This window comes from Planococcus citri, chromosome 1 (assembly GCF_950023065.1).
Source record: "Planococcus citri chromosome 1, ihPlaCitr1.1, whole genome shotgun sequence".
In the NCBI taxonomy this organism is placed as follows: domain Eukaryota; kingdom Metazoa; phylum Arthropoda; class Insecta; order Hemiptera; family Pseudococcidae; genus Planococcus; species Planococcus citri.
Genome location: NC_088677.1, coordinates 67,824,805 through 67,840,062, shown reverse-complemented (window position 1 = coordinate 67,840,062; position 15,258 = coordinate 67,824,805). Strand labels below are relative to the sequence as shown.

Here is a 15,258-nt window from a genome sequence, read left to right as displayed (position 1 = left end):
TCAACTCAAAATACCACTAATTCGCGTTTCCTTGGGTAAAAAACAAAGACTTACCACCCAAGTATTTTGTACGTAAAAAATGACATCAATCTTGAAAATTTCCAAATTTTATCCAATGAAATTGAGACATACTGGTTAAAACTGATTTAAAAACGTTATAAAAATTGTGGGAAAAACGACAAAATTTGATCATCAGTTTGAAAAAATTACTTGATAAAAATGATAAATCGAATATGATTGATTAATTGATTATACACGATAAAAAAGTTGCTGAACTGAAAAATAAAGAATAAAAAAACACAAACGTTGAAAATCGTTTAAAAATGAGATGAAGTGCCAAAAGTACCGAGTATTAATTTCTCAAAATTTACCAAAAAAATAAATAAATGAATAAATACAAATAGGTATGCTATAAAATGTAGCTAATGTTGCGAAAAAATTGAAAAAAAAATCATAAAATATTACAAAAATTTATAAACGTGAATAAATATACCTAAAAAATGGACCAAAAAATGTTGGAGAATCACAAAAAACTTCGAAAAAATACCTTGAAGATTACCTACGCAAGAAGTTGCAAAAACTTTCTATCGAAATAGGGCTAAAAAATTAAAATTTATCGAAAATACGAAAAAAATATTTTTTTTCTAATGAGAAGGAGAATTTTTTTTGCAAGGAGAGACTGATTTGAATTATGAATATTATGTTTTTTTTTTTGCTTTACACTTAGGCCAAGGAAGAACTTCTTTCTTTTTGTTTTTTCAAAATTCTCAAAAGTCAAAATGTCAAGCAATGACCAATAAATAGGGGGTATTTTTGAAAAACAAAATTCAAATTATTTACTTCGTAGAATATTTAATTTCATGCTTTTTGATACATTTTTTTAGCAAAGGCTATAGGTGGATAAGTATCACGAATTTGCCCCCGAGAGCTTCAGGGTTGATATTTGCAACTGCATGCTCAGCAGAGGCACTGGAGGGATGTGGATGAGGGTAATATTATATTGGACGTCATATTCGTGTTCGGGGTGTTCGAGACATATGAAAATGACACCAACATTATGAAAATAGCTCAACTTTCAATATAGTAAAAATTGAGGTGGGGGCAGAGGCACTGGAGGGGTGTGGTTGAGGGTAATATTAAATTGGACGTCATATTCGTGTTCGGGGGGTTCGATTCATATGGAAACGACACCTCGTTTATCAAAAACAATGATTTACACCAGAATCTATTTTTTACCCCCTCTGTAAGTTTTTTCAATTTTTGACCACGGCCCACCTCAAACTTTTTTTTTGAAAAAAATATATGTTTTTTAGGGGTCAAAAACACACTTAAAAATGCTATTCCCATTTTTGGGCCGAATCATGGTCATCGCTAAAACACGTAAACAAAGCTAAAAAGCTCTATTTTGAGGGGAAAATATGAGGGGGAGGGGGTGAAAATTTTTGTGGGGCTACCTCTTATGGATGTTTACAAACATACTAAAAAATTGAAAAAAGCGGTTCACATGGGGCTGAGAAATTTTTTTTATTGTAATTTCAGAAAAGGGGGGGTTCTTTTAAAAACGGGGGGGAGGGTCTGGGGGTCTGAAACTTTCCTGACGGAAGTTGCTCAAGGGTACCCACCTTCCATGCAATCATCAACTCTGAAGCTCTCGGGGGCAAATTCGCCATACTTATCCACCTATAGCCTTTTTCAACTTTTCAACGAGGTAGGTAAGGTACTTTTCGACTTGAAAATTGATTCCTCGATTTTCTCCAGTTCTCCATCTGCCAGCAGAGCAGATAACCTATGATTTTTAGCATTTGGTAGACACCCTCAAATTCAAAAGAAATATTAAAACATTACAATGAAAAATAAACGAGATCAATTTTTTTAAAAAAATCATAATAAAGCACAAAAGTTTGAATTTTTTTCTTTCTTTAGAGAAGCAAATTGACGAATAAAATGAAAATGTATAAACGTTTTCCTATTTCAACATTTTTTCAAGAAACGCTGTAAAAGAAACCACTGAGAACAAAATAAGAACCAGTCACAATATTTGGATCGCCGAATCCATAAAATCATAATTATCACCAAATAGGTAGTCAATGGTCAATCAATGGTCAATGTCAATGCTCACCTTTCAATTCAATCAATCAATCACTGTCAATTGCCAAACGTTCACAATACAGGAAACGATAAAAAATAGCGAAGCGAAGCAATCATACGATATGTTTCGCATTCATTCTACCCTTACCTTCAGGCGCCTGTAAATAAGCCTTAGGCCACCAATCCACCACCAAAACCAATACTGTTGTTGAGCCATAAAAACGGCAATGGACAAAAAACAGACCGGAAATGAAATCGATCTCGAAGTCACAACACAACGAAACGAACACCCTTCGACACTCCAGCCACGAGGCACCGTAGGATTACATCGACACCTCGACGAGACCAATAATTACGTTAATTACATTTTGACAGGACACTGTGTTATGGCAGCACTGATGCGCGATAGATCACTACGCAACCTGACGTCGAATGTAAATTGTGACGTGATTGACACCCACCCTCACCCACCCCACAAAACGTATTGGAATGGAATTTGCTAGCTTGCCTTGTTGTGCGTGCTTTTGTTTCGTCTTTCGCTTCGCTTTCCGGTCTTTGGTCATCGTACAAAAATTAGCTTCTCTCTTCGTAAAATCGTGAATATTTCGAGTCAGAAATTAATTTCTGTTTTATTTTAGAATTGATATATTATTCGTAAACTTTGCAGTCAATATGAGCAAAAGAAATAGCGTCGTCAAGGTAAGAACAATACAATTACGACATTTTCATGTAGATAGATTACGCCATCAACAGGTCATTTAGTTCTTTGTAACGAGGAACCGGATGGATGGCGTCCATTGTTTTTCATTGAATACTTTTAACGTCTAGTCAAATCGTGTAATTCGATGCCACAATTAATTCGATTAAATTTCATACAAGTGTGTAGAAAATGGCACCTTTCGATATTCCGAAATTCTAAATTCGAGCTTTGAAATACACGAGATGATAAATACGCTTCCACGCTGTGTACGTCCGTTTAAGTAGTTATTTTCATCGTGAAACGTGTGTCAAAACTCCTCCAGTTGAGGAAATTGCAATTCGCTTATCTTATGCGAAGGAAACTGCAATCTTAGCTTATCGTTCACGATACTTTCAACCATCATTTTCAATATCTAATCTGGTACAATGTATCTTTGTCCACAGCATGTGCACGATGAGTATAAATTCCAGCACACCCGTACGGAAACTCGTGTCTACACCGATAACAACAACCAGCGCCATACCTATGAAAATAAGCAAATTAGAACGGCCACTCAAGAAAGCTCATCTAGCTCGCCTCGTTATGCGATTACAAACGGAAATTCGGGATCAGGCTCTCGTGCTGTGAGCAATTATTCGGGCAATTCGGGTCCTCGCGATCGATCGACGTATACTCAAACGTCGAAATATACCTACAGAGGTCCGAATAATGAGCGATATACGCATTCGGATCGTAATTTCCAGTCATCGATTCAAAAATCGTCGTACAATCCGCCTCAACAAGTGACTTATAGCACCGGCTATGCCGCCGTATGTTACGATTCCGATTAATAGTTTCAAATCAACGTGAATTGAACAGTTGCAAACAAGGTACTGATCGTTTATTATTATTATTCGTTATTCCTCAGTTATTATGATTATTATAAAATATCGTTCCATTTTTTTTATTTTTATATTATTGTTTTCTCGACGACGATTCCTTTGTGATGTCGAACTTATATTGGTATCTAATTAGTATTATGTTGAATTATTTTTTTCCTCGATCATGTACCTCAATTCACGTTTGTTCGTTTAATTTAGTGTAACTTAAGCCAACGTTAACTCGTTAGAGATCTGTTTTTTGCATTTGATAACTCTAAGTATTATATTTGTATTCATTTTTTATATTAATACAGTTAACGTTTCAGTTCATGAAATGAACTCAGTTGTTGAATCATTTCGCGTTAAATATCAACACCGAACCCCTTCGACGTAACTTCAGAAACCTTATCAATTCGGTTCAATCATGCTCGACTATACGAAGACCGTCCAACAACGCAGCAATTTCACCCAAACGACGATAACTTTCAATTACCATGAAATTTTTACAGCTTCGCCATCTAAAACCTATCTTATATATTCCGGGAATAATTTTCTAATAACCTAAAAAATCGTTTAGCTCGTTTCGAATAGGTTAATGGTGATCGTAAACTATACGGTAGCTATGATAAAATGTCATCTCGATCTACACCCAAACCAGGAAACGATAAGAATTCGCATAGGTAGGTACGTGTGAAAGGGCGCAGTTTAAATTCATAATTAAAAAAATAAAAGACTCAGCCACGAAACCGAGCTGTACCATTGGTTTAAACCAGTTTAAACTATTTTCATCGTTATTCAATAGCTATTAAATTAATTCGTAAATTTCTTAAAACACTATAATGATAACAACTAGTCGACGATGATGGTGAAATAACGTTGGAGGGAATTGTACTATTTCATTGGCTACTGGTTGTACTTTCTATATCGATAAAGTTCAGCCCTCTTTTTAGTATTTCATCGATAGGTAATGAAACTTTATCGAAAACTTACTAGTGTTTATATAGAAACGATTAACGTACTGCTGCGAATAGTTGATGTTTTAATTTCAGAAAAGTAGAGTCTTGTAATTGGAGCGGATCACGAAGCTGCCTATTAGAACTCGACTAATTAAACAAGCACGGTAATGGTCATCGAGTATTTATTTCGCGACGACGAGTCAACAATGATGACGTTCAACTTGACGGTATTGTACTGCAAATACCTACTTGAAAAAGTTACGCAGCAGATCCAGATCAAAATAGTCGAGTGATTTATTTCGTTGGTTGATGTCGAAATTATATTATGTTAATTTACTTCCGATTACTCGCAACAATCTTCGTCACTTCTGCTGTAGCTGTACGCGTTGCAAAGTGAAGTGAACTAGTAATTTTGTTAATTTAACCCGACACAGAGGATGTTGTGATTTAGCAGTTGAAAAATTTTAAAAACCTCAACCTTTCGACTCTCTGCAATTACCACCGACGACTGTGACAGCATTAATTTCCGATTTTACTATTTCGCCGAGATGGAGATGCTAGCTCGAACGTAATTATTTCAACTTCCCTCGCGGCACCTTGGCTTTTATCGAAATCATTTCTCGCCGAACGGAATTCCGTTCAAATAACCGTAATGTCTTTGATAATAAATCATTTCCAAGTCCTTACGGATTATCTACGAGAGTTTTTCACATGGATTATTATAATTTTTCGGTGTTTTATTCAAGGTTAACTCAGTCACGAAATGCAGATTCGGTTACTGCAACTTTTTACTTCTCATTTGTACAGTTGCCAGCCTGCCAGGTAACAGGTAGAGGTAAAATTTGGTAATTAATTAGCTGCAATATAATACAACCAACCAGGTAGTCATCAAGCATGACCGTCATGTCATATCAGTAGGTACTTCCATCCATCCATAATACGTATTACGGAAAGAGTGGGTAGGTATTGGTAATTTCATACCGCCTTTTTCATTTTTGGCCGCAGTTTTTTCGTCATCTCAGACCTCGGAGTAAGTAACCAGAATCACTGATGAGGAGTCAATTTGGAAAACAACCATAAGTTCAGAATAAAAAAAAATTCTTATTTCAGTTTTGATGACAACGTTTTATAGGAAAAAAAGAGCACATCATTTTTCAACCTTTTATAAAATTCAATTTTTGGATTCTGTTTGCTTTTGTTTTTGTTTATATTTTATTTTTCAAAGTGAAATTTTAAAACGCTGACGTGACGTAGGTTTTCACATAGAAGATCCAGTTGTAGGTAAAAAAAATTGTAAACCCTTCGAATAAATTTTTTAGCTCGCAAAGAGCGAATTTAATGCTTTGAAACGCAGCGTTTTGATTATATTTTTTTGAATGAAAACTTCTACAGGTCACAAGGAAAAACTATTTGGAAAAAGTGATGTAATCGTCAAGTTTTTCGACTTCCAGCAAAGCACCACCTCAATTTTTTGCAAAAAAACAGTAACTTGAGTTACCAAGAAAGCTCGAAAAAGTAACCCAAATGTGACCAAAAAAGTGACAATAAAATGAAAAAACTACCGAAAAAAAAACAAAAAAATAAAATAGATTACAAGTTTTTGGCAAAAAGCGAAGTTTTGACAATTTCCAGAACAGGAAGGTTTTTTTGGCAATTTCTAGCAAAAAAAAAACGAGACTTTTGAACAATTTTTGAAAAAAGAGAAACTTTTTGGGATTTTTTACAAAAAAAATTCTAGTAATTTCGATACAAATCGAGAATTTTTCGAAATTTTCGGTAAAAAACAAGACATTTTAACAATTTTAGCAAAAAGCAGGATTTTTTGGGAAACACTAATGCAATTTCTGGCGGAAAAGCGACTTGTAGGTAATTTTTGTAAGGAAGAAAAAATCTTCAAAATAGCTAAAATTAATGTCAATTTTTGTCAAAAAACAAAAATTTTACAATTTTAACAAAGTGTGTTTTGTCTAAATTATTGGCACAGAAATATTTTTTTTTGCAATTATTCTCAAAAAGCGAGATTTTTTGGTGGTTTTGGCAGTTTTGACTAAAAAAAAAGCGTGACTTTTCAAATTGTTAAAAAGATAGCATTTTCAGTAATTTTTGGAAAAATGCAAGATTTTTGTACAGTTTTTGGAGAGAACAAAAATTCTAGACATTTTTTCAAAAAACCTAAACTTTCAGCAATTTTGCGATTAGAAAAAAGGTGTTTTTTTCAACTAGGTATTGGCAAATTTTTCGCAATTTTTGTCAAAAAGGCGAGATTTTTTTTTAATTTTTTGGTTAAAAAGCGAAATTTTCTGGCAAAAAAGCGACATTTTTTTTGATAATTCAACAAAAAAAAATGGGCACAATTTTTAGCCAGAAGTGAGACTATTTGACAATTTTGACAAAAGATGAGCTTTTTTGGAAAGTATTTTTTGAACAGTTTTGCGAATTTTTCATTTATTGATTTATTCAAGTATTATTTTTAAAAAAATAACTTTATAGTAAACAAAACGTTGAAAATGTATTTTTTTTGTAATGAAATATGAAATTTTTATAGAGAGCAAAAGTGCAACAATTCTGAAAATTTGTTGAATTCTTGTTTTGAAATCACGTATTTAGCGCAGAAGTTTCATAATTTTTCAAAATAAAATTTTTTCGGGGAGGGGGAAATTTCGATTCTTTAATTCTCCAAAAATCGAAGCATAAAGTTTAAATTTTAAGGAAATGATTTGAAAACATTCTGAATTCGTATCAATTCAAGTTTCAGCTTTCAGTCGATCTGAAAAATTGTCCAGTTTTTTGCTTCGTAATTCTTGAAACCAAAATCCGAAAATGAAATTATTTTGAATTCAAAACTAGTTCAGTGATTTTTAATTTTTTAACTTGCAGCCAATATTATTACACATTTTTTAAAAAATGAAATAAAAAATGTAGAGTATCAAAAATTGATCAATACTCACTACTTGTATATTTTTAGAAATAGTTCAATGGATTTCAACCAGTATCCTCGTTGGTACATTATGTAGAACAGGGTGTCTGGAAAGTAGATGTCAATGTCTCATGCTTCAAAATTTAAATACGTACTAAACCAACAAGAGCTCAATCTGAGCTTTTTTATGGCACTGGCGATAGGTTTTCTCAAGAACGTTAAGATTGTAAAAATCAAAACTTTTATTGCTTAAAAAAAAGAGAAGAGTAAGGCATCATTTTTCTTGAACTTTTGAGGTCCATTATATTTGAATTTTTTTCACTTCACTTTCAATGGAAATTAAATTACGAGTAAAAAGATTCTCAAAAAAAAACGAGCATCAATGACATTGAAAAAAAATGTTCAGGATTTCAAATTTTCACAGAGCATTTTCCAATTGAATAGTGGATTGCATCAAATTCTCATTGGTTTAGGGAAGTGTAGTAGGTAATTCAAATTAAATGTTTTTTTGAGAAGGGGGAGGGAGTATGTGTTATCTTCTCTTCACGAGTTTTTTTTCCTAAAATGGCCCAATTTTGAGAACCCCGACCCCTTCTTTTTTTAAAGCAATCGTTTACATTTTTTTAATGAATCGTCAACTTGGATGATTGTTCAGAGTAAACATCTTCCACGAATTTGTTTTTTGTTTTTTAAATTCACCAACACACTCTTCCGTCGACAAATCAAAGAGAGAAAGAGGCGATTGTAAAAAATACAGCAACAATCAAACTCTAAATGGCACAAAAATGAATAGCATTCGAAAATTTGAAACCCCATTTTGCGATGGCATTTTTCTCCCAATATCAGCAATTTTTGAACGATTTTTAATCAAATGCACTCATTTATCAGTCCAAATTCCCTCAAAACTCGGAGAAATTGACAATTATTATGGCAAGTCAAGATCTTTTTTACTCACTCACTCAAAAAACAACTTTTTTTAGGCGTTGGTGAAAAATTTTCGTGAAGAAATACACATCATTGAAAAATTCTGAAATTTTCCATATTTCACAGATTTTTGATTTTTATTCACCCGGAGGTCAAAAAATAAAAAAATTAAAAATCGACCAATTTCTAATTTTGGATTAGGAATTTTTACCGCTAAATTTATTTCTTACCGACAAGAAATTTCTTGGCAAGTAACTGAGGAGGTACTTAACATCTTCCTTCAAAGAGTTTTTTCGCATTTTGGCAATGACGTAACTATTATACGTACCGTAAAACGAGGTGAAGCGGTTCCGATGTGTGAAGCGGACCCCTAGTAGGAATTTAGTGTTCTTTCGCTCATGCCAACCTGAATTCTGCATATAGCGCGCTCTAACAAAAACCATCGTGAAGCTCTCTCTTTGGCGAACATTTTCCATATAAAACAACCTGGTTTACCGTATATATAAGGTATCTAAATACAGGATGAAATGAAAACAAAAAATCATGATAATTTTTTTTCTCAAAAACTATGGTCTGCACAGCCGAACTGTAAAAGTAATGCGGTTTTTAATTGATAGCTGCTGGTTTAGAATTTAATTACGAGTATTTTGGTATATCAACATCTCAATTTGAGTGAAATCGAACGAATCTAAAAAGGATTTTGTAAAAAAAAAAATTGAAAAAAATTTTAAGAAAAATCCAAAAATTTGCAGGAGACTTCAGAAAAGCTCAAAACCATCACCAATCGACTCACGAGGTTGAAAATAGAGTACAAACCAATTTTCAGCGCTTTTCGTACACTTTATCACAAATTAGAAATTTTGAATTTTCAAGATTTCATTAAAAAAAGTAAAAAACACGTGCTTTTTGTACCTTTGGTTCAATTTTGGGGAGGTTCCTGACCATAAAAATTTGCGATTGATACACCATTGTAAAGAGGAAGGTTGGGAGATTCATTTTCTGTAATAATATATTGGGGTCCGCTTCACCACCATGTGGGTGGTGAAGCGGTCCTCTCTTTGAGCGCGCCTCACGGGCTGAGTATGAGACAAAAAAAATTGAAAATTTGTACATGTGTTCCCAAAGGATGCACCTTTCATTTAAGACCGAAACCAAATTTCTAGCTTTATTTGGGGGGGAGGAATTCTCAAAAAACCTCGAAAATCGGTCCGCTTCACCTCGTTTTACGGTATGTATTAGCACAACGTAACTTTGGCAGAACCAATTAATCAATTCTAAATAAGTACCTAGGCTACAATCCACAAGTCTTAAAGATCATTCATACATACAAAATTATTTGCACAATTCATCTGTACGAGTATGTACTTGCCTTCATAGGAAAAAATCAAACAGATTTTGTTACTTTTCCAACAATCTGCAGACAGAAAATCACAGAAATCAAACATCCACGAAATTATTTTGTAACTTATCAGTCTTCAATTCTCCATTGCAATTGTAAATCAAAAACCATAAAACTATACCTAGCCACAGGCCATCTTTTCGAGACATACTGTATCCGTCATTCTAATTACATAGTTCATAATAGTTTTCCTGGTGATTTTATTAGCACTACAGAATAGGTACAGATACAGACTCCCAAATGGTCATACCGTTCTAACAAATCGAACTACTGTATTCGGGTCAGTGAGATCATTAAAGTTGATTTTCACGACCGAGGAAACTGTAATAAAATTTTCACAGATCAGTAATTAATAAATGTACCTTGTAGACGTATTCGGAGAAAAACAATATTCTACGTTATAACGGATTCGAGGAATGAAGTAAAAAACGTGTCTCAGTAACCCTTCGATACTCAACATGAAGCACAAAATATCTATAATTCTGTAAGTTTTTGGTAAATGAAATTAAAATTAATGAATTTCACGTAAAATTAACTCTTTTCTGGGCACGTTTCGTACACAAAAGCTGCTGCTGAATGCTTGTGGTACTTCATCATAACGGTTTTGGCGTATAACTTTCATTAAAAATGAAAAAAAAAAAACAGTGAAGAATTCCAATCAAGCGAACTTGTTTAAAATCTTCAATGAGATGCGCAAACGAGTCGATTTTTTATCTACAGCGATCATCGTTTGTTAAAACTTTAACCTTATTCCACACGGTGAAAAAAATTCCAATCTATTTCCACCGATCGTAGGTAAAAACGAAATCATCATCGAGACAACGAGGACCAAAACGAGTATTTTTTACAGAAAAAAAAATTGTAACCTTCGAGTCGAGTCGATTTTCAGTTCTAAAAAAATAATCGTTAGCTATAAGAATAATCATTCCGCGAGTCTGGTAGGTGTAGTGTAAAGGAGCTCGAGTGGTGGGTGCCAGTTTACTAATTTCCACTGTTTAATCGTGAGAAAATCCTTGGACGTGAATAAAACACTACCTGTGATTTGACAATTTTCGCAGTCTTGTTTACTAACACATGTATTACAATTACAATACAAAGTACATATTATACAGGAAACGTGAAGAATTTTTAGTCGACTATAGAGAAATTATTGTTAGTAAATAATTTTCTCGGTTTTGGTGAAACGATAATTTTCACCTTATGCATGAACCTAAACATTTACGAAAACGATACGCTGAGTTATCTTATAATTTACAGCAGGTGCAAAAAGAAATGTGAAATCGAAAATGCAAATTTTTTCAATGAAATAATTTCAAATTAAAAAGTGATGTAGTTTCTTCAATTTAGTCTTCGAAGTAATAATTTTTACGCTGAGGAGATTTACGAAAGAGGAGAAAAATTCAACAGGTAGTGAGGTTGATGGCACCGGATCTTTTTTTTTTGATCAGATGGTACAAGATTTTGGGAAGGTAGGGTAGTGACTTCGAACGAAAAATTTCCTATAGGTAGGGTAGGTATAGTAGGTAATTTCTGACATGATTTCAACACCTTGCATACAGTAATCGTTTAATAATACACTGTAAAGTGTAGGTATTTCGAATAACAGATAACTTTAAAATTTAAAATTAAAAAATCATCAATCAAAAATATAAACAAATCCTTCGCCTTCTGATTGGTCAAAAACCAATTCAAAATCAAAACAAACACACTGGGCGAAGCCCAAAAATTGTAAACACACGAACGCCATTACTCAATTTTGGATTCAAAAACTCATGAAACTTGATGAAAAATACATCATCTTCGAAATATTCGATAAAATTTCAATACTGAACATCGACCAGTATTTAATTTACGATTTAAACGATCATTTACATCACATAAACCTCAATCTTACATCCAATTATCGTAGTGTAGGTGAAGCACCAAACACCCTACGCTGATTTAATTACGATCCAGTGAGAAAAACAAATCACTAATACATAAAACACTCGTAAAACATTATCAATTATCCCATCAATATACAATTAACAATTGTTAATTTACTTACATAAAAATAACAGGAGTGAGCTTTTGAAAACGAATTCGGATTCTCAACAGTACCACACTTGTTTAAAGTACACTACGCGAAATCACACAGCAATAATTAACAAACACACACCGCAAATCGATATTCGAATAGGTTATTTAAAATAATTAAACAATAATTATTCAATTAAATAAATAAAAACACATTAAAAACGCGAAAATCATTCACGCACACGACACACAACCGCCAAACACAAAGTCACTATTGTACTGGAGGAATGGAGTGCAGACCCGGCATCGCATTCACCAGACAAGTACCTGTTAGCTGGCTGGAAGCGTTCGTAGAGTCGAATGAAGAGGGAAGGAGGGCTAGTTTGTTGAATACCGGAGGAAAAACGACGTACTTATACAACGATACATTGAAATTTAAAAAGTCTGAGGTTGAGGAATTGTCACAAAAAATATCAAAGACTTGATCGACTCATGACTCAGTTATCAGAGGGATGTGGATATTTTGTTGTTTATAACTTATAAAGTATACAATATTGCAATTGCACTCGATGACTCGTGCGAAAGATATGGATTATCTTTGTGTTATACGAAGAAAAAAAGAAATAAAATAATATACTATCTTGCGAAAATACCATTCCTTCCTGTTTGAGAATTACTCATCGTTTTACGAACCCTCTATGAAACTCTGAAACCCTCACCTGATACATACATTTTGCAAAAAAAAAAACATTCCAAATCACACACGCATTCGTAAGTTTAATTTTAATTTCGAAATTCCAATCCATGACTTGACTTTTCAGTTATCAGAGGGATGCGGATGTTTTGTTATAAAGTATACAATATTACACTCGATAACTCATGCGAAAGAGATATGGATTATCTTTGTGTTATACGAAGAAAAAAAGAAATAAAATAATATACTATCTTGCGAAAATACCATTCCTTCCTGTTTGAGAATTACTCATCGTTTTACGAACCTTCTATGAAACTCTGAAAACCCCACCTGATACCTACTTACATGTTGCAAAAAAAAAACATTCCAAATCACTCACACATAACACACATTCATAAGTTTAATTTTAATAATTTTGAATTCATTGATGGTAATCTTCTTCCTCCTACGATTCTCCAGGTGCATTAATGCATCTGACAAGTGCTTGAAGGTATACCTAACGTTGTGTGATATTTCACTACATTTGTGCATCTGCACATCCTCCCCTTCAATTCAGCTATGAATGCATTTTTCAAAAAAAAAAAAAAATATTACACCGGTATAAAAACACATACCTCATACCACATAGAAGCAGGTCGAAGAATAGCCTAACGTAGGAAAAACGGTTTTGTAAATGTTTCAAGATAATCTTCGCATAGCTCTGTAGTGCATTTTATTACCGACATTTAGGATGTGTAATGTCGCAATTTAATATTAAGGAAATGATTTCCACTACTGATAACCCTTTTCTTAAAGTTTTTTATGACAATTGCGCAAAATATTTACACAAATCGCGTTTCAGATGACAAGGTGGTTTATCACAATGAGGAACAGTTTTAAGTATTAAGATCTCTTTTTGAGATTGCTCAGTTTGCAAAATGCGATTTGTAGTACCTAAATCGATGGAGTAATAGTGCCAAGATAGGCTGTAATTTTTCGTGAAATGCGTAATGGAAGAGAAAAAAATTCATTCATTTACTGCTGATCATAATTGTCCAAATCTATACTTAATGAATTGATATTTAAAAGAAATAAAAATAAGAGTAAAAACCACCACTATTGAGGTTTTAAGGATAGGTATAGTAAAAGTGAAAACTAATTATGTACCACCAATAACGACATAGATTATAATATAGGTATAGGTAATATGTTTTTGTTTAAAAATTATAAAGAATTTTAATATAATGTACCTAAGTACGTACATATTATGTAATTTCCTGTGCAAAAATAGAGAGTAAACAAAATTGTACGAGAAAGAATAGGTACGGTTAATCTGTTATAGGTAAACCTTCAAAAATGCATCGCATCGCATTGCATAGGAGTAGTGTGACGTGTGTCTGTGTGGTCCAAATACTGTCCACCCTTGTCCATCGTATAGTACATACAATGTAGGTATAACTCACTGAGATCCGATGCGAAGGCGATGAATGAATGTCGCATCGCATCTCAGTAGTGTCATACGTTTAAAGGCCTTGACGGTTGTTTCGTTTTGTGAAGTGCATTTTGCCTTTTAGTTGCGAAATAAATCTGTGAATCTAAAGTGTTTAAAAAAAACGATGGACGATCTCACATTTGACGCCAATGACGCCACTGACGCCAGCATCGGTATGTAACATTATTACGAATTGGATTATTCGTTTCATGGTATTGTGGATTATCCACATTTTGTATTATTGTAATGTAAAATTTCATCAGAGTTAATCTACAAATATTTTTAATAGTGTCCAATGCCGCCTCTGTTCGCGGCGAGTTGATGAATTATCGTGATGAATTAGGACGTGAACTGTCGAACCTAGAGAAGGTACAAAAAATTGCCCAAGCTTATCTTAGGTTGGAAAATTTCTATAAGGAATCAGAGAACCCTCCTACCTATTATCGAAAGGGTGAATTCGAAGACTACACCTTCGTTTTAACAACCCTACCTATGGAAGATGGTAGAATTTTTGTCGAGTTGAAGGTATCGTGTTCAGAGATTAATCGTTTTATATATAGGTACCTAATACCTATACTATGTTACAAATTATTCATTACACGTATTATTCCTTATAGCGCGAAAAAAATCTCTCAAGAAATAGGGGAGATGCACTTGAGTGTGCTCCAATTAAAGAGTGTCCTGCTCTCGTTAATGATGATGTCGGTGCCGATAATGATAGACAAATCATAATCAATATAATGAGGAGAATTCGAAGATCGTTCGAATATACGTAAGTGGTTTAATGGTAATCGTTAGGTATTAAAATGTTGAGAACCGTTCCGTAATGTATTATGCTTTTTTTTCAGATGGTCGTATCTGCATTTAGATGTGACACCAGAGATTTCCTCTGATGACGAATGAGATGCGAAGAAAGTTGTCCGTCGAACACAATACCTACTTCTCAGAAAAAGGAATATAATTTATTAAAACGTAAATTTTTCCTTCTTTTTTTTCAACAGGTTTGGTCCAGTAATTATTTACCTAATTAAACGATTTTTTTTTGTTTTTTCGGTGTCATCTGTTTTTCTCTAGATTTTTTCGATCAGAATGTACTTAGATAGGTTAGTAGATGTGCCGTACATTCATCGTTTGATTCTGCAATTTTGATGGTTTTTTTTTTATATAGCCAATGGACCGGTGTACTAGTTGTAGAATAAATTTAAAATTGTAACAAATTCTGTCTAATGAATG

General features: G+C 33.4%; 3 protein-coding genes across 4 annotated transcripts in view; 2 read left to right on the top strand and 1 right to left on the bottom strand.

Annotated features, from left to right (window-relative positions):
• The window catches only part of Cad99C (cadherin-99C), a 269,753-nt gene extending 257,391 nt beyond the window's left edge, over nt 1–12,362 (bottom strand). For both annotated transcript variants that reach the window (XM_065347422.1, XM_065355009.1), the window contains exon 1: nt 11,892–12,362. The gene's annotated coding sequence lies outside the window, so the exon portion shown is untranslated. The remainder of the gene's footprint in view (nt 1–11,891) is intronic.
• On the top strand, nt 2,562–3,987 carry LOC135833501 (uncharacterized). Its single transcript, XM_065347366.1, has 2 exons — nt 2,562–2,787; nt 3,232–3,987. Exons 1-2 carry the CDS (start codon nt 2,761–2,763, stop codon nt 3,616–3,618), a joined length of 414 nt encoding a protein of 137 aa, XP_065203438.1. The 5' UTR covers nt 2,562–2,760; the 3' UTR covers nt 3,619–3,987.
• A 1,583-nt stretch (nt 12,363–13,945) lies between the features above and the next one.
• LOC135833500 (uncharacterized) lies at nt 13,946–15,073 on the top strand. Its single transcript, XM_065347365.1, has 4 exons — nt 13,946–14,198; nt 14,315–14,550; nt 14,643–14,797; nt 14,874–15,073. Exons 1-4 carry the CDS (start codon nt 14,150–14,152, stop codon nt 14,926–14,928), a joined length of 495 nt encoding a protein of 164 aa, XP_065203437.1. The 5' UTR covers nt 13,946–14,149; the 3' UTR covers nt 14,929–15,073.
• Nucleotides 15,074–15,258: the final 185 nt, after the last annotated feature.